Source organism: Camelus ferus, chromosome 8 (assembly GCF_009834535.1).
Source record: "Camelus ferus isolate YT-003-E chromosome 8, BCGSAC_Cfer_1.0, whole genome shotgun sequence".
NCBI lineage: Eukaryota > Metazoa > Chordata > Mammalia > Artiodactyla > Camelidae > Camelus > Camelus ferus.
This window is the reverse complement of record NC_045703.1, coordinates 54,153,799-54,173,787: the sequence shown is the minus strand read 5'-3', so window position 1 is coordinate 54,173,787 and position 19,989 is coordinate 54,153,799. Positions and strand designations below refer to the sequence as shown.

At 35.0% G+C, this 19,989-nt stretch overlaps 1 protein-coding gene across 1 annotated transcript in view; it reads right to left on the bottom strand.

The window, feature by feature from the left end:
* The window catches only part of VTA1 (vesicle trafficking 1), a 66,806-nt gene extending 46,817 nt beyond the window's left edge, over positions 1 to 19,989 (bottom strand). Inside the window, exons 1-4 of the mRNA XM_006188504.3 lie at positions 19,821 to 19,989; positions 4,405 to 4,499; positions 1,739 to 1,866; positions 984 to 1,059 (exon numbers count right to left, since the gene is read on the bottom strand). Of these exons, the coding sequence (XP_006188566.1) occupies positions 984 to 1,059; positions 1,739 to 1,866; positions 4,405 to 4,499; positions 19,821 to 19,932 (411 nt within the window). The 5' untranslated portion in view covers positions 19,933 to 19,989. The remainder of the gene's footprint in view (positions 1 to 983; positions 1,060 to 1,738; positions 1,867 to 4,404; positions 4,500 to 19,820) is intronic.

Genomic DNA, 19,989 nt, shown 5'->3' with positions numbered 1-19,989 from the left:
AAAGGAGCTAAACAGAATAGATCCACAGGGCCTCCTGAATACAAAAAACGGAGAAGCGTTTCTGGTTTTCATACTCCAGGTCTCAGTTTTCTCATATACCATGCAGTCTCAAGAAAACCTGACAGGAGAGGTTCTCAACAGACACTGCCCACACCCTAGAGGGTGTTTTGGAAATATGTGTTGGTGGTGCCTGGTCATTTGACTGACTGAGGACTGCTGTTTGGGCAAGGGCCAGGGATGCTCGATATTTTGATGTAAAAGGCACAGTCACACAATAAAAAAGTGTCCCTCATTTGGCACAATTTTTTGAAATGTTCTGCACATCTCTCCCAACTCAAAACCCCAGCTTATGATCATCAAGCCTGGAGCTTAACTTTATTTTACACAAAAACATAAAGATTTTTTTTTGCACAGTTCTGATATACTATTTCATGAAAGCACAAAGTTTATCTCATAGATTGTGCTTTGTTTTGTTTGGCACTTTACAATGAACTGCTCACCATTTTGAGAAAAGTCGTTTCAGAGAAAGCAATGTTCTTCATAGATTTCAAGTCACTAACATGACATAGTTCTGAATAGAAACAAAATAGGAAAAAAGCAGTCCTAAAAAGGTCTCTGCCTCCAGTATGTTTACCAAGTAACAGTGTAGAAATTTAACAGCATCCAGGATTAGTAATATTTAAGCACTTAATAAAATCAAACTCTGATCCTAGGCTGACCAACACAGTAGCCATGCACTTGCTGAGTGTAAAATACACACTGGACTGAAAGAACTCACTATAAAAACATTTATGGTTAAAAATGACTTCATCTTTTGTTTTTACTTTTTAAATGTGGCTAGTAGAAATTTTAAACTCACATGTTTTGCTTATACTGTATTTCTGATGGACTTGCTGCTCTAAATAAACAATGCAGTAACAAAATTAATAAAAAGCAACAATACTGATTGTCAGCTAATAAGACAGTAAAGAATGTACACTCACTTCATCAGTAAGTTCTCCAAACACTGTTATGACATCTATTAAAAGACTTGCAGTATAGAAGGACTTGATCATGTTTCTGGAAGAGAAAAGAGAGTTCGTCTAGTTTAAATAAAAATTAAAGATGGAGAATTAGTCTTGCAGCTACAAGACAAAAACTTCCAATGTTTATAAAAACACTCTGAAATTAATGTTTTATATAAAATCAGATTTCAAGAACACAGTGGTTCCCCTTTTGTAATCTCCCTCCTACACTGTTATTAGGAGGAAGTAACAACACATATTACAAATAAATACACTACATCAATGTTTCATAGTATATTTTTGGTTTTAGAAAATGTAGTGACAGTACTATCTGAATCCATATCAAGCCATGTGTTATTTCTTTGTATTTAAATATTATTGTAACAGTGAACAATCATTTGAATTGATGGGGGTGGGAATTTTTAAGATCAGTATCATTGAACTAGGCTGTTTTTGGCTAAAATCGACTCAGATTTTGCTAAATGTTAAAGAATGGCTTGTTAGGGCATATTTACTGAGAAAACAAACCTGCCCTTAGTATTCCTTCTTTCAGCTATTTTCTCTTAAAAGACAGGATCACTCTTGTAACCCAAAATCATTCTGAGATTACAAAAGTAATTTTTAAAAAATAGAATTCATTAATCAGAAGTCTGAAAATGATCAACAGAAAAGTGTATAATTCTAGTTATATAGTAAACAAACTTACAATTTTTATTTTATCTTTCTTTACTTACTTGTGAAATCTCCCAGCACGATCTTCATTATCTGCATACAAAAACATTTTCAAAGCATAATTCTCCAAATGGGCAGAACCAACTATTTCTTGAGTAATAGCTTCATTATCACCCAACTGTTTCTTAAGCTAAAATAAAATGAAACATAGAACTTGCAATTCTGGACTCACAGAAGTGTATGCTTAAGTACAAATAATCCTAATAATGAAATCCAGTGTATAAAATTTTGAATAAAGACACTCAGGATAATCTTAAAGTATAATTTAGCTCTAAATATCAAAATAATCAAGAACAGAGGGGAAGTTATAGGTCAGTGGTAGAGCGCATGCTAAATTTAGCATCCTGGGTTCAAAACCCAGTACCTCCATACATACATACATACATACATACATACATTTAATTACCCTCCTCCCAAAAAATTGAAAAAAAAATCAAGAATAAAAAAGATAATACATCCAACTATCTATGTAAAGCATCAAATATTTCAAATTAGTGTATTATCCAGCTATCCTAAAAATGGAATTAAGAAATTCTTCCCTAACGATATAATTTAAAATTTTAATTTATTTCTATTCCAATTTCTTCTATCAAATACAGAAAAATACAATGAGAAGGATCATTATATCCTAAAAAAGGACCTCTCTGAGCACACTATGAAAAAAGTGATCTAAGTAAGGTGACAAACTTAGAATGGGATTATGAAAGTTTAAAAAATTTAGACAAATATATACCTCAAATCAACACAACTGACAACCATGTAAATTTCCAGTAAGTAATCCCTTTCCTATACATAGACTGCTTTAAAGTGTTTTACAAACAACAAACTAAATTCCTATATTTTACTCGGACGGTCACACTGGGATAAAATTATCTTCTGGAATATCAGATCTGAGTACCACACTACTGTTTAAAAATTGATTTTTTTTCAAAAAATGTTATACAGTAAAAAATTAAGTTTTGAAAAAGCCATAAGATTTTTCATAAAATCAGCAAAGTAAACATTTTCATAATTAAGGCCCAGAAGAGACTGAATATTGGAATTTAAGGACATTTGGACATGCCTGTCCTAAACAAAAACAAAAAGGCCCCACATATAATACTAGTGTACTATATCCAAACTGTGAAATGATTTACTTGTACAGGCAATTTAATTCCAGAAAATTTAGTGGGAGTATATCATTTCATCTCAACTTCAACATAAAATATCTGGCAGCAAAAACATACTATTACTCAAAGTTTTCCAACTATAAACAGAAATATTACAGCACAGGCAGAAATGTCACCATGGAATAAACTCAGTCTCCTTGTTATTTAATGTGGATAATAATAAATTCCTGGTAAGTCCCTTTACAAATGTAATTTTACATTTTGTTTACTATAAAGAACTGTTTGAGTTTTGTCTTATAAGCTATTGTTATTTTAACTATTACTGTTAAGCTGTAAAATTAATAAAGATATATTTTATATAAAATGTCTGTTACAGATGGTATTTTACAAATGTACTGCTATGTGTCAGACACGTTCTTCCTCCCACTTCCAAATCCCACCCTCCAAAAGAGGAGTACTCATTTTTCCTGCATCCATATTAGCAGTATTAAACATCAGACAAGCTCAAAGGCAACTGAGTTGTCAACAGTGGTGCCACCAGGGGTGCCCTGGGTGGTTAACAGCAGATGACAGAGTTCTGGGTTAGAAGGCAAGACAACCATACAAAGTTAGAGAGAACACTACTGCCATGGCTGCTTAATACAACTAGGCTTTGATCTGAATAACTTCCAACATGTATTAAAAAAAGAGCTCTGGGCTAAATGGTAATAAATGTTTTGATTTTTTAGTATGTCTAAATTTTGTTTCTCTAAAGAAAATAATGCAACTGATCAAATATTTATGTTTCTAATTCTCTTGAGCAGGTCACATAACTAAATAAGCAAATAAAAAGTAAGCCACAGCCATTAATACAACTGCCTTGGAGGAGATGAATTAACAGGGAGTAGACCTTGACACTGTTAAAATCGAAACTGGGATGGCTGGGCATGGGAAGTACAGGGTGGAGCCCTGATTACTAAGTGAGATTACTATGGTTTAGCACTGCCTTCCTGATGCACTGACACCTAATCAAATCCATTCAATTTTCCCTGGATTGGTGCTTCTACATAACCTGTGAAGTTGTATCACAGTTCAAGATGACTCACTAGTCACCTACCACACTCCTGCTGCAGAGAATGCCTGGGCATTGAGAGGATCTTATCCTGGGACCAAGAGAGGGAGGAAGACAATAGGCAACTTTCTTCATCATCCCTGTCACTAACTAGTGGCCCATTTCATTAGTGTAACAGCTATTCAAGAATTCCCAAATCAATAATTCACGTGACTGCCGGAGGGAAGGTTAGAAAGGGTTTGTCGCTTAAGAAAGGAGGACTCAAAAGCCATCACAGTAACCTGGGACAAGAGACAATGGTATATGCAAAGATACTGAAACTGACTAATTTATAATTACAACTCCCTAAGCAGTATAACGTAAGTTTTTAAAAAATTGTCTAAATTTTCCTCAGCTATAATGACACTGATTGCTACCAAGAGGAAGAACTAAAATGACAACACACAAATCAAATCAAAGGGCATTTTAAACATTAATCAGAAAATAAATTTTCAAGTGTTTAACTTACAGCTTCTAACTGATCCATTAGCTTTGATAAAAATTTACGACATTCAGGAGTTTTACTATCAATCTTCATTCCAGTTTGCATCGCGTACAAACGACCTATGAAGAAAAATACGATGATTTGAAAATTTTCCAGGGCTGAATGTTCAAAATGTTTTGTCTAATAAATAATTTAAAATTTAAGTGAATTTATAAGTAAAATAAAACTCTGACTTACTATAGATACTATTCACAAATATAAAGAACACAACAATATTATCCAAAGAATGCAAGATTCATGATGATGGTAACACATATTTATGAAGATCTCTTTTTTGGTATCACATTTAAAAAATAAAAGGACGAGGTCCTAAGCTGGTAAAGGGACCTGCGGTTTAACTGGTAAGCGAGGGCATTCAGTAAAACAACAGCATGTACAGGAGCACTTGCCAAGGGCCAGGTAAGTGATACTGATAAATAATACACAATAGGCGCTGGGATAGTGGGAAATGCGACTTGAGCTGAGGCTAACACGGAGAATTGATAAAATAAAATAAAAGAATTGAAATAAAAATAAAGGCTAATGCTAAAAATCTCTCTGATACCACAATCCTAAACAGTTTACCTAGTGATAAGAGCTGTGAATGGTTTGGTGGACTGGTGTGTACAGTTTACCCCTTACGTTCAACATGCTCTGGAGATCTGAGTGGCAGGCCAGTGCTCCACAGCACGGACACATCGTTCTAACTAAAACACATGTAGGTAGTTCTCAGATTTTTATCACTGTAAGTCATGTGGAGCTACCATACCTTCTTGTGTATATATTCAAGAATTCCCTCAGGTAGATACCAGGAAATAGAACTGCTGGGTTGCTTTGAGAGCTACTCTTAAACTGTCCTCCAAAACAGATGACCAACATGCAGTTAAATACACAACACATGCAAGCACCCATTTCTCCCAAACTCACAAAAAAAAAAAGGTTTTAAATTAAAAATTGATATCAAACTTTCTATCAATCTCAGGATGTGTTACCTCATTGAGTTTACATGTTCACTATACAAAAAGGTATTAGATATTTACTGGATAGCTCTACATCCTCCTTTATGGATCAGGACTAGCTATCAAAATAAAAGAAAAAAATCTGCCTAATCTTCTGTTGGGCTGTCTGTTTTTTTTTTTTTTAACAAATTGCCTTGTGGCAGTTCTTTATACAGTATGAAGGAGGGATATCATGTTTATTCCCCCAAAATGGAATCTTGTGAACATTATCCCTGCTTTATTTTCTCCTCAGCAGGTAATCAGCTTCTACTTCTGTTCCTACTACAACTCCAACTGAAACTCCATGGCAATTTTAGACTATCTGGTTTGCCGATGTATCCCTGGCATCTGGGAGAGTGCCTGGCCTTCGATAAACATTTTCTGAATAGATAAATACATGAATGAAAGAATAGCTCATTCTGCCCCACTGATTTAAATGTCACTTTTTTCATTCATTACCATATATTAAGTTTTTATGGGATAAAAGGGCCCAATTCTGTATATTGTCTAGCTTTGTTACTTGTTAGCCCTTTGCTTTATTTACTACAGCTTTAGAACATGGCTTGGTATGTTAGCTACTTTCAGGATTTCCAATTCAATTATGTCTACCCGACATACCTTCTTTAAAAACGTATTATATACGAATGATACAGTTATGTATTTTATGTGTATTTTTAATTTCAATCGCTTTGTCTGAAGGAACTACTTTTGAAGGCTTAGACTTTCACGGCTATCTCATGTGACAGAGCTTTAAGTTTAATTTATTAACGCATTTAAATTTCCATATACCAAATTTAAGGGTTTTAATCCATCTGGGTATTAATGAGAGAAAAACTGGAGTTAAAAGTACTGTACAGATTTATACTGCCTCAAAGTGTAAAAAGCATGATGCTTTTGATTTTTACTGCATGGTAATGAGCCCTGGTATCAATCTGAGTCAAAGACAGATTCTAATTTAAGAAGCCAAAAACTCACTTGTTTAAATATCCATTTCTTGGATCACAAATGTGACTAAATTTTCTACCTTTTTCCTCTTTCTCTTAACCAGTCACATTTAGCAACCTGTCAGGTCATTTACCCATTTGCGTATCACGTTCTAACCCCCTCTCCTCACTCAATGCCTTTTAAAGCAAGGCTGAACACCCTCTTCTTTTTAAAACAGTCATATCCCTTGAGTTGCTCAAGGTCTGTGCCTGTTTTAGTCAGCTCTTTTGTTGTTGTTGTTGTCGTAATTGTGATTGAACTCCCCAACACCTCTTTGTGAGTTGTTCAAGTTTTTCTTCCAGAATTTTTGTTGCATTTCTTTTATTAAAAGTACATCACATGAGCTTTTTGGAAAATAAACATACAGGCTCCAAATATTATGCCGTCTTTCAATTTCTGAATGTTGTTTTAAAACACAGCTCAAAATATTTATGTACTCAAAGCTATTATATGCAATTACTTTTCCCTATCAATTCTAAGCTTGAAAAGTTCTTTTATCTCCAAGAAACTTAATATTCAGTTACAAGATTTTTCTAGGTTTTCCTATGGTCTAATTTTTCAAATTTAGCTCTTTAATAACTTGCATTCCTCCCCGCCCCCTGCCCCCACCCAGTTACTGGCACCTGTCTCAACTACAATTAATAAATATTCTTTTCTTTTGCTAATGATTTGTGGTTCTTTAATTTTTTTTTTTTTTTTACTTTTTGTATTTCCTGGCTATTTGATTACACTGAGATCACAGATCAAATGTCATCTCCTCATATAATAACACCTATAACTGATAATATGCTTTTTCTTCCTCCAAATTTAATCTTACTATGTCTTACTGTATTACCAATTTTTTCTGAAGAATTTTAAATATTCCTGTTCTTATTTTTTAAGCAGAAGGCTTCTGGTAGAGTGCAGAATCTAGGCCATGCCAGACTGCTCCTATTTCCCCAACAGTCCCCACCCTAAGCTACACTGAGGCTGCAGCCTTTGAGACCCGTATGATCCCAGATTGGCTGGACTGTGGGGAAGAAAGTATTACTATTTCTATTAATATGTTTATTTCATTCTTTATAAGCTTCTATTTTTATACATCTTTTATAATACACACATAGTATTAGCACATCAATAAGGAAATATTACTTATAAATAATTTACATAATATTGAAGATTTGTGTTTAATTTTTTTTAAACTCACAGACAGGTGAGCAAAAGATTAGGAATCACTGCTCACTGCATCCTCAATCCTTATAAACTGTATTTTTCTGCTCCAATGTAGCCCACATCTCTCCTCATGGCCCTATTCCTTCTACCATATTCCCTGGAACTACTGTTTCAGAAACAGAAAACTCCCCTCCCTCTCCTCAGATACCTTCTCCCTCTGTCTTATTAAAGCCTGGATGTCACTTGAAGAAATCACTTTATTTGCAGTCTTTTCAAGAGAACTAAAAGAGTACTGTCAAGTATGACAATCTTTGCACCCCACTGCTTTTCTCTTTGCATCCCACTGCTACTTATAGTATTGTCTCAATGTTTTCTAAATACTCTGGTCCAGGGCTCATGCCACTCTCCATTTGATCTTGTTATGCTTGTAGGTGCCCATGGATCTCAGGATCTTTTCATCATCTTGAAAATTTCACTGTTCACATGAATAATTCTAATACTTGTGGCACAGACTGCTCAGTGCCTACCTGCATCCTTTCTTTCCATCTTCTTTACTAACAAGACCCCTACATGACTAGGGAGTTGTAATGTAACTAGCCAGAGGAGTGCACTTCCCAGTATTCCTCAAAGAGAAATATGGCCATGTAACTAAGAATAATATCATTTAACCAAACAGTATTGAGGGAGATTTCTGGAAGTCACCTTAAAAGGGGGAATGACAGCAGGGGAAGATCTTACCCTTCCCCTCTTCTCCTCCCTGCTGCCTAGAAGAGAAGTGGGATGACAAATTCTAGTAGATATTCTGGACTACAAAACTTAGTAATCTTGTGCTGGTTTGTAGATTTGAAATAGGAGAGAGCTTGGGACCCTGATGATTTCACAGAATTGGCACACTGGCACTGGGTACTGCCGACAACAGACTGTCTTTTAAATGAAGGAGTAAATCTTTATTTTACTCAGCCACTGTTATTTTGAATTTTCTGCAATAAGAAAGCAAATCTATTTCTAATGCATACACAGTGCCATGTTCTCAATTCTTACCAACACTGATCTCCAATAATTGTATGTGCTCTCCTTTACATGCCAGTCATTCCATAATTAAATTACCATCTCAAACTGCTGTACCACCAGTATCAGTATATTAAGCACTCACTCTAGACATAATTTCCCTTTCTTCCAACTTTAAACTCTGCTTGTTATAACAGGCTTCCAGTTCCTTGGCGTCTCCCTACTTCTTCATTACAATCTTTTCTTCTTTAACTTCCCTCTGCAATCAGCTTTAATTTTATGATATATTGTTCTAGAATTTTATTGTCCTATCTCTTATTGCTGAATCTTTTCATTATGTTCCTCTGGCAAAAGCACCCTTGTATATAAACCCAGCTATTCTCTTTCCCTATGCCCACATACAAGCAACAGAGACCACTGACAGATTATTATAAATATCATAATTATCAACATCAAAGAGCTTAATATTTTTAATATTGAATAGCCCAGTATTATTTATTCAATCAAAGTGAAACACACTTCAGAGATTATTGATATTTCCTTTGAAGCAAAATCAAATTATTCCTAATTCTCTAACACCATCAGCCTACTTCACAACACAAATATAAACAAATATCAGCTTTTTCCCTTTAAAAGTTAACCTTAATAACATGGCTGTTACTTGAAATATAGTGTAATGACAATATAGTTTAATGGTTTCACCGACATGTCTTTTTTCTTGGTTAATATGCATATTTAATCTTCGCAATCACAAAGACGTTATTATAAAGTACACTTTTAATTGAAGAAATGGAAAGAATCATCTCAGAATGGGAAAGATTTATGATAAAAACTGGCCTGGCTTTTACATTTCTGAATATCTTATGTGATTTACAATTCTTAAGTTGTACCACAGATACTTTTCCTAGTATTAATAAAATCTACTTATGAAAATTGATAAATACACTAAAAGATCTTTTAGTCACAAAGGGTGGAAAAAAGGATCACTTTCATATAGAACTCTGTTCAGGACAAGTAATTCATTGTAGCAGCATCAGTACATGGAACATTACCTACTAAAACAGAATAAATATGTAGCTAAAATCTCTATAAGAAAATATACTTGATTTATTTCATTAAGAAAACGTGTTTATTTTTATGAATAAATATTATTTGAAGATGAGTAATGAGGCATATTTGCAAAAGGATTAAATACTTTCCAACCTAACTTTAATTTAATGCGAAGCATTTAGGAGACAAATATTTACTAATCCTGAAGGTATGTGTAATTCAAAGTTCCATTAAATCTAAACATTAACATTCTAATACAGCCTTGTTTATACAAGAGAAATCTAAAAATGTGCAATGTGTGATATAAATACACAAAAGGTATATTAAAGCAACTGTGAAGAGTGGTGCTTTAATAGGTTAATAAATGTAGCACTCAAATAGGAATCATTATGATATACACTGATGTACAAAAGCAAATTTTATTCTAATAAACAGAACTGAATACATTACTCTTCTCAAACTGTATTATAAATATCTGCTATATGGTTAGTATTATCTTTTGTGAAGGGACTTCCAGGTCGAAGAGTAAAAAAAAAGTATGAGTAAACATGTATTAATAAAGGGTATTTACTTCATTCATTCCCTCCTCAAACAAATATTTTTAGAGTTTCTGTCATAATTCTGCAGCTTTAAGAAAAAGCTCTTTGTGAATTCTTACTAAAAGATAGTGCTGGGACTTAGCAAACACTAAGTGATGATCTCATTACTAAAATGAGACCACAGATCCTGATTCTGACCACATGAAGTAATGAGATCTGCCATCCACTGTAAACATCAAAAAAACTAGACAAAATACACAAAACAAGTTTTCAGACAATGTAAACAGACAAGGTAAGATAGAGACATCTGAAGAAACAAAACATGAGGTGACATCAACATCAGCCTAGCATTCTGCCTGGATGCACATCCCAAACTAAGGAGCAGGAAGGAGTCATAAGCAGAGCACAGTCCTCTAGCTGAGTTGCAAAAGCAGACTAGAGTTCAGGGAGACTGCAGCAGCTATAAGTTGAGGGGCAGAGTTCTGAAGAGCATGAGAAGCATGTGAAGGAGAAAACTCCACATGGCCAAAGAAGGCGCAGAAGCTGGGAGCTGGACTGTCCCCAAAGCACATACGGGGCTGGGATGCATTCAAGTTCCAATCAACCACAGTGGTGAGTTCTAGAGGCTTACCAGGATATTCAGTAGAGACCCCCCAAAGGGATATGCTCTAAGTAATAGGGTTAACCTGTCCCTAAAGCAAAGGCTACTGTAGACCTGCCCCCAAAAGCTAAAAATAAAATAAGGCACAAAAGAATCGAATTGAACAACAAATAACTTAATTGTTGGCCACATCAAATCTCTTCAAAGTAAGAACAGACATTCAAGAATTTAAACTCCAGACATTCAAGAACTTAAAATTCACTGTCCTGCAACCTATCAAAAATTACTAAAGATGGCAATAGGCAGGAGAATGTAAACATAAGATAAAACAATAAAACAATGACAAATTAATGATAATGGCAGATAATTACATTAAAATCCTGGGAAACCATTCTGAAGTATTTAATGGAAACCATGAGTAAAATGGGGAGAAAGAACAGAATCTACACAAAGGAACCCAAGAGGATTCTTAGAGATGAAAAACAGATCTGAACTGGAAAATATACTGGATAGGATTAATAGTAGTTTAGACATCATAAAAGAAAAAATTAGTGAACTTCACAACACAGCAGTAGAAACTATTCAAAACAAAGCAAGGAGAAAAAGGATTGAAAAGAAAAAAAAGACCAGAATCTCAAGGAGGTGTGGGAAAATATCAAGTGTTCGAACATATGCATGGATACCCTCCTCTTCCCCCCAAAAAGGTGGGCGAGGTGTGGCAAAAAGGACTGACAAATTAAAACTCTTTACCCAGCAAAAATATATTTCAAAAATAAGAATGAAATAAAAATTTGTTTTACACAATAAATGCTGAAAAAACTGATGGCAATCCTACATAAGAATTGACAAACTCTTCAACAGGAAAGAAAATGATACCAGATTTAAAACAATCTACACAGAGGAATGAAGAGTGCTAAAGAAGGCAATTATGTGGGAATATAGTAAAATTTTTTATTTCCTCACTTTATAAATTTCTTTTTAAAAAGGACAGTTTAAAAAAATGTATTCTAGAGTTTATGACATATGTGTAAGTAAAATGTATGACAACTATAGTCAAAGGACAGAAGGGGAAAAAAAGTGAAGTTCTTACCTCATATATGAGGTGCTATATCATATGACTGGAGAATGTGATAAGTTTTTGTAAATGCTAGAGCAACCACTAAAAAAAATTAAAACAAAGAATATCTAATAAGCCCATAGTGGAGGTACAATGGACTTCAAAGTGCTTTCAAAAAGAAGTATTAACCAAGTGTAAAAAAATGTGAAAACAAAAAAACCTTAACAAGCCACAGAAATACAAATGACGAATTGAATGACAGTGAGAACTTATCAAGCACTGAAACCTATTACATATAATCCTGTGCTGCTCACGAATATGGAAGCTTTCACTTTGAATAATCAAATGTAATTGTCATAAAAAATGAATCTTATCAAAGATAATTTAAACTTGCATGGGTGTCAAACATAAGACGATGACAGTTAAGAATGAGCTATTTGACTCCACTGACCCTGTCCCCTCAACCTTAGGGACAGTTTGAAAGAGCCTAAAAATGAAATGATTTACTTTACTCAAAAAGGAGTAAATATTCAAATGACTTCTTTTGTAAAACAAAATTCATGTCTGCATATAGGTTTGCAAAAACAAACATAAAAGAATGGAATGCTAATGAGTAAGTCAATAGCCCAACTTTCTGCGTGTTTTTATTATTAACCTGTCTGCTACAGTAAAGTATCCTGAGTTAGCTTACAATAAAAAATGACAAGTACTTAGACAAGAGGAACTTTGGGCTCAAATTAACTGAACAGATTCAGAAATCAGCTAAAAAAGAAAAAAACTTCCTATCTTTACTGGCTTAGTTAAGCTTATCTGTCCTTAAAAAATCCAATTTCTGTGTGACTTAACAACAACAAATAAAAGGCAACTGATTACTTATTTTAATATCCATGTAGCTTGCCACCATAAATTTAAAAATCCAATTATCATTTAGCCTTTAAACTAAATTAAAATTTTACACTTGTAAATTTACACTTGTGCCTGATAACATCTTTGTTTTTTTTTAAATTTAAGTATAGTCGACTTACAATGTTGTGCTAGTTTCTAGTGTACAGCACAGTGATTCAGTTATACATAAATATATTCCTCTTCATATTCTTTTTCATTATAAGTTATTACGATATAACACCTTATAGATGAGATACACCAAATATATTTACAACTTCCCGAACAACTGCCTTTAATTTTCCTATGATCATATAAATGACTCCCAAAGAACATCCATGCACTTTCACTGAATGTCTATTAATTGTACAATACCACCCCCTAGAGGAAACTTTAAAAAAATAAAACTTGAAACAATGTTTACTGTTACTTGAGCAAATTTAAAAGGAAGGAAATCTTTCTAGTTTTAGCTTTATCCATAACACCAAATCGCACAGAATCAAAATATTTATCATATAGTATCCATGTTTAGTAGGGACTCAAATATTTTCTGCCTTCATTGAGGAAAAAGAGAGAGAAAGAGAGCTCAGAGATATGTTAACAGCATCCAGCCTGCCCTTCGTTTCCATCCTCCACTTACTAGGAATCTCTCAGATTACTGCACTGGCTCCCCCTTTCTTTTTTCACCAAGTTAACTTGTCCCTTTTCCCTCACTCACTCTGTAACTATTCTCTAATTACTACTTACTATCAACATTTTTCCCACCTAACTATTTCTCATCTAGCATTTGTCATTCTGGTTCTGGCTCCTAACAGAAGAATCAGGATGATTGTGAGGTTCCAATCAGATATTCTAAAGGCAAGCAGTGTTACAATGCCAAGAGCTACATGAATGTTAGTCACTGGCCTCTTTACTCAGTGATAGCCATAAGGCCATAGTTCCCTCTAGGGACCCCTGTTATCTTAAAATTCAAGTCAATTTAACAAACAGTTTTTTGAGCATCTATTAGTGGCCTAGCACTACCTGGTACAGTAAACGCACCAGCCTTCCTAAGTTTACAGTCTAGAAGAAACAAGCAAATGAAAAGCAACTAAGATAAAAGCCTTACAAGGTCCCTTGAGGACACAGAGTAGAAGCACCTTAAAACTAGAGAGTTTAAAGAAAGCCTCCCAGAAAAAGTGACATTCAAGCTAGGACTTTAAGGATTAAAAATAGAGTAGGGGGTGGTAGGGATGGGAAGAGATGCCAAGACAGAGAGAATAGACTGTTGGAAGGTTTGAAGACAACAGAAAGTGAGTAGGGTTCTAGAAACAGTGAAATTCAGTTTGATTAAAACTATAAAAGATGATTCCATGTTCAAACCATGAGTGGTCACTAAAGGCACTTACATTTTTTCTGATAGTCAGATGAGCTACTACAGGTATTTTTTTTTTAATTTGCTTTTAATAATGTTCTTGTTTTTTAATTTTTTACAGTATGAAACATGCCAACTTATAGAAAACATTAAAAAAAAGATAATTTAAAAAAACCCATAAACCTAAAGGACACAACTTTTTCTCCAAGTGTATGCACGTATGTGTATACATGTAAATAAATCCATATTGCAGTATATATATATAACTTTATATCCTGCATTTTCATATAAAATTTTCCCCATGTTACAAAAGATGCTTTCTAATTTTTAAATAATCACACCCCTTTCTATCTAATAACAAGATTTACTTAACTATTTCCATAAGGATATATATTTAGGTTGTTTTGAGCTTGCCATAAATGTATAATCATTCAGAGAATTCTGCATAAAGCTTTTAATACATCTGTGATTATTTCCTAAGTACAAGCTTTTCAAAACTGAGGGAATTACTGAATTATCGATACTTTTACATTCCACACATTCTGACAAAATGCTTTCTAAAACTTTGAACCAATGCACAGAGCCACGTCAATGAAGATTTCACCATATATTCATGTGTACTCAAATGAGTTTAGTCAAAAAATGGTATGTCATTTTAATTTACACTTATTACTAATTAAGCTGATTGTTAATTAGTATTCTTCTCTTTTAGTGGTTGCACATATATATTCTTTGTCCATTTATCTATGGAGATCTCAGTTTTGTTGTTGTTTTTAATGGATTTGTGTAAGTGTTTTATACATCAGGGAATTAACCCTTTGTCTGTCATCTATTGGAAATATTTCTTCCTATGCAATGTTTTTTTTAAAACTAATTGTACTGTTTGTGTCACATAGAATTTCTAAGTATTTAGTTAACTTTATCATTCTTTTATTCTGTGCTCTTTCCACTAAGCATTTAAAGTAAAACTTTCTAGTAGCAACAAAAACTACCTGCTTATAGCAGAAAGTAGGAAGGTATGTCAATAACTTAGGTGTAAGGTGAGGGTGTGATATCAGAGGAACTAAGGAGATAAGCAAAATCTTAAAAATCTGATGACTAGCTGATTGTGACAGATATGAGGAAAGGAAGGGAAGGTCAAGCTTATAATTTCTAGCTAATAAATGTGAAAATCTGACATATGAAAGATATTCTAGAAAACATACCAATATTAGCTCAAGTCAAATTTTTTAAATGGAAGAAATAGACATATACATAAAAGGACTTCCTCCCTAAAGCGTAAAGTTCTACTTTACCAGTGGTCTCTTTTTTTAATCTAAAGGAAGAGATGAATCTCCTGCCTTTCAACCCAAGTCAGATATGAGAAAAAAAGCAATCTTCTCAACATTTAGGAAACCAGCGCAACATTTGTTACCAAAAATCTGACAATGATAACACTTTAAAAAAGAAAAGGCTGAACCAATTTCACTTAGGAACACTCTTGGGGGGAAAATATAGAGAAAATAAAGTAGACTAGGACATGAAGCAAAATACACAATAAAATATATAGACTTTACATCAAAAGCATGATAGAAATAAGGAAAAACTAACAAATTGGGCACCTCCAAATTTTTTCATCTGTGAAACCCTGTTATGAAGACAAAAGAGAAGCTACAGACTGGAAGAAAATATTCACAAAACACATTATCTGACAAAGGACTAGTAACTAGAGTATCAAGAACTTTCAAAATTCAATTAAAAGGGGCTGGGGTGGCAAAAACAAGGGCAGACACCTCACTGAAGGTGATATACAGCTCGTTAATGAGCACAAGAAATGATGTTAATTTCCATAGCCCTCAAGGAAACAAAGATTAAAACCACGATGAGGTATCACCACACCTATCAGCATGACTAAAATTAAAAAGTGGTGCCACACCAAATGCTGGTGAGGATGCAGAGAAACTGTACTCACACTTGTATGTTGCTGATGGGAATGTAAAATGGAATAGCTAGTCCGGAAAACAGTTTGCCAGTTTCTTATAAAACCAAATGTGTAATTACCATATGTCCCAGCAATTGAACTTTTGGGCATTTATCCCGGAGAAATGCAAACTTATGTTGACACAAAAATACTATACATCATGACTGTTCATATGAGCTTTATTCCTAATAGTCACAAGCTGGAAACAACCTGTCTTAGTCCATGCCATCTGGTAAAACAAAGTACCACAAACTGGGTAGCTCATAAGTAACAGAAATGTATTGCACACTGTTTTAGAGGCTGGAAGTCAGTACCAACAAGGCCACGGACCTCTGTGTGATCTCTTTCCTAAAAGCACTAATCTCACTCATAAAGGTTGTACCTTCATAACTTCATCACACACATCCCCACCGCCATCTACTAATACCATCACTTTTGAGGGGTCAAGATTGCAATATGAATTTTGCTGGGAGAAACAAACATTCAGACCATAGCAGAACCCTTATGTCCATCAATTGCTCAAATTTCAAACTGTGAGACAGATATATAGATGACTAAAATTTAAAGATATCTATACATCTATCTCATGATATATACATATATCATGGAACTGCACTGAGCATTAAGAAAGAAGCAAACTATTGATAACTTGACAACTTATCAATAAATTGATAAGAGGCAATCATAATGAGTAAAAAAAGTAAATGAAGCGTACAGAAGTTGAGAATTGTGAAAATGATTCCTGTAGAATATCTGCATACTGAAGTTTGGAGAGCACTGGTTTAGTATGTCTAGAGCATAAATTATAAGGGAAAAAGTCATCATGAGTTATCTTCTGTTAGACAGCAGAATCAGACCTACAAATACAGCAGGCACAGGAATTATCAGACAGCAAATAGAAATGTAAATATTTTTAAAGCATTTAAAGAAATGAGTGTTTAAAAATATATAGTTCACAAAAGACTATCAGAAATGGCTGGGCTGATTTAAAAACAAAAAAAGAGAACATCTAGAAGTAAAAAACGAAAACAAAAACTCAATAGATGGATTAGACAATAGAATAGATGGACATGAACACTGACCTAAAGAAATTAAACAAAATGAAGCATAGAAAGAAAACAAACTATGAAAGCATTAACAGACAAGAAGTTAAAGGAGAAAAATGCAACACATGTCTTATTAAAATTGCAGTAGAGAATAGAGATAATAAAGAAGCAATACATGAACAGATGATAGTAGAAAATTTTCTAGATTTGATGAAAGACACCCATCTACAAATTCAGGAAGCCAAAGTCCCAAGTAAGGTACACAAACAGAAATCAAGGCCTAGAAAATCAGAACATAAACCGTAAGGAAGAGACTGATAACTTGGCCCTATTTTAAAATTAAGAAACTTTGAACATCAAAGGCCTTCATAATAGAGTGAAAAATCAAACTATAAACTTGGAGAAGATATTTGCAATGCATATACCAAAGGATCAGTAGCTAGATTACTAAGAAAAAATAATGAAATAGAAAAATGGTCAAAAGCAGTAAATAGATATTTCAAAAGGAGATCACAAATGGTTAATTAACATATGAAAAGATGCTCAACCTTATTAAGATTCAGTGAATTGCAAATTTCGCTCCAATGAGACACCATTTCACACTCACCAGATTGGCAAAAATTAGCTATTCTAACAAGCATCAAATATGGTCAGTACAGTTGCATTCATTTTACTATTCTTTAAACTGTATACTCTTTAACATGCATATGTTTTGTAACAAAAATATTTTTTAAGTGCCACCTGGAGTTAGCAATAAAAATCTTTGCTCATGATCCTGTTGAGAGCAGTTTTGGTAAAATAATGGGCATGAAACCTAGACTACAGCGGGCGAGAAAGGTTCCATGAGATAAGGATGTAAAGACAACTACAGACTACTATTTCAGGCCCACCTTTGAGGTTGGGCGGACAGGACTGTAACCTTAAGGGAATGTCATAATGAGAGCTCCTCTTATTTTTTAAATAAAGGAAACTGGGGCAAGTTTAGAAAGAAATAGCAAAAGACAGATAATGACACAAGAAATAAAAGGTCCCTGGCTAGTCACAAAGGTACATAATACCGAGCCCATAAACAGGGATTAGTTTTAGACAGGAACAAGGGATCCTATTTCATTGTTATAAGACATAACCTCTTTGACTTTATCACATTCTTTTTCTCCTTGTTCTATCCACTCCAGTTACAATGGCCACTTTGACCCTCCTTCAAGCAAGCCCCTACCTCAGGACTTTTGCACTTGTTACCCCCTCTATGGAGAATACTCTTTCCCCGGTGATGCAAAGCCTGCCTTTCACTCCTTTCAAGTCCTGCTCAGAGATGAACCCAGAGAAGCATTCCCTGACCACTTTTAAAATGAAATCCCCTCCTCACTTCCTACCACCCTATTTCTCATACTGCCTATTTTTTCCCTGCTTTGTTTTTCTTCATAACCTTCTAATATTCTAATAATATATTCATATTATCATTTCATCTCCCCACCCCATAGTAAGTAAGTTCCATGAATGCAGGAACTGTAGCCACAGTGCCTGGTAATGCTCATACAGGTAGAATCTCAATAAATACAAGCTGAATGAATGATTAATGGCCCCTGTTTGAGGAACCTGAAAAACAAGTATAATGGAAAAACGCTGTTACTATTTGAACAAAATGGGGTAAAACCTTGAGAGTAATCAACTTACTGCCCACAGAAGAGGTGACATTTGAGCCAGAATCTGAAACATGAGGAGTTTGCCAAGTGGAGAAAAAAAGGCAGACATTGCAAGAAAGTGAAGAACGTGGAGGTCTGAAAGGGCCTTGCACGTTTGAGAAACAAAAATGGGGGACACCTGGAATACAGGATAAGGATGACAGCAGACCGTAACATCCACAACAGAGGACACATTATATTGAGCTTCTCAAGGCTAAAAATCCTTTTCAGAAGATTTATAGTTGCTTGGTCACTTGTTATACCTGCAGTAAAGTTAAAGTATAGAATATAAAATAAAGTTTACTGGACCTACTCTCTTCTGCAAAGGAAAAAGTGTAAACACATTTAATCTGTGTTTTTCATCAACTGTAGGTTACATGTACCACAGTCAACCAAAGTCAGAGTTCACCCCAGAGTTCATCCTATGAAATGTCTCAACACCAGGTATTATCCAAAGAAGGCTAAAAATTCTCACTGGTGGGAGAGAGCTGTGTGGATGCAGAAGGGGGAATGGGTAAATCCAAGTGCTTGTTTTGTAGCAGATATTCTTCATTGATGAGTTTCTGAATGGGCTTGCCTGTTGTCATAATTAACCTGCACTAACTACTATGTTTTCAACTAGTCAGTCTTCCTTTTGTGCACATCACTACTGCCTTTGGGACACTAACGTTCGTTTTAGCCCCAACTCAAATTACTTAACGACCCAGGTTATTTTCAGGATTCCCTAGTAGAGACAGAGGGCTCTTTTGTCTAAACACAGAAAGAAAACCTCAGACCTTAGAACAGTGTGTTCCAGAGTTCATCAGCCCTTGAAGTCTGTTTAAAAATATTTAAGCACAAGACTGGAGAGGTAGTGGACCCTATGGTCCTTTTGAAGTTTTGCCTTTTCGGGGCCTGCAAAGGGGCGAAGAGAATGTGGGGTGGGGGGGAAATCCACGAGGAAGGCGGGACCCCAGGGGATTCCCACGGCAGGTCAGAGGTCAAAGCTCAAGTCTAAAGCCAGGGGGGCGGGGCCTGCCTTAAGAACCAGCGGGCGGTGTGTGGGCCCCGGAGGGTAAGGAGGGCCGCGGCGACCCGGAAAGACTCACAGTAATAGGCCACCACAGGGTCCCGCTTGTCATGCTCCTGAGCTGTCCTCAGATGATGCTGTATGCTCTTAAACTGTGGGGGTAGCGGGGGCAGCGAGGCAAGCGCGGCCATCTCCACTCCAGGAATCACCACTTCCTACTCGCGCGCCACCGACACTTCCGCTTCCGT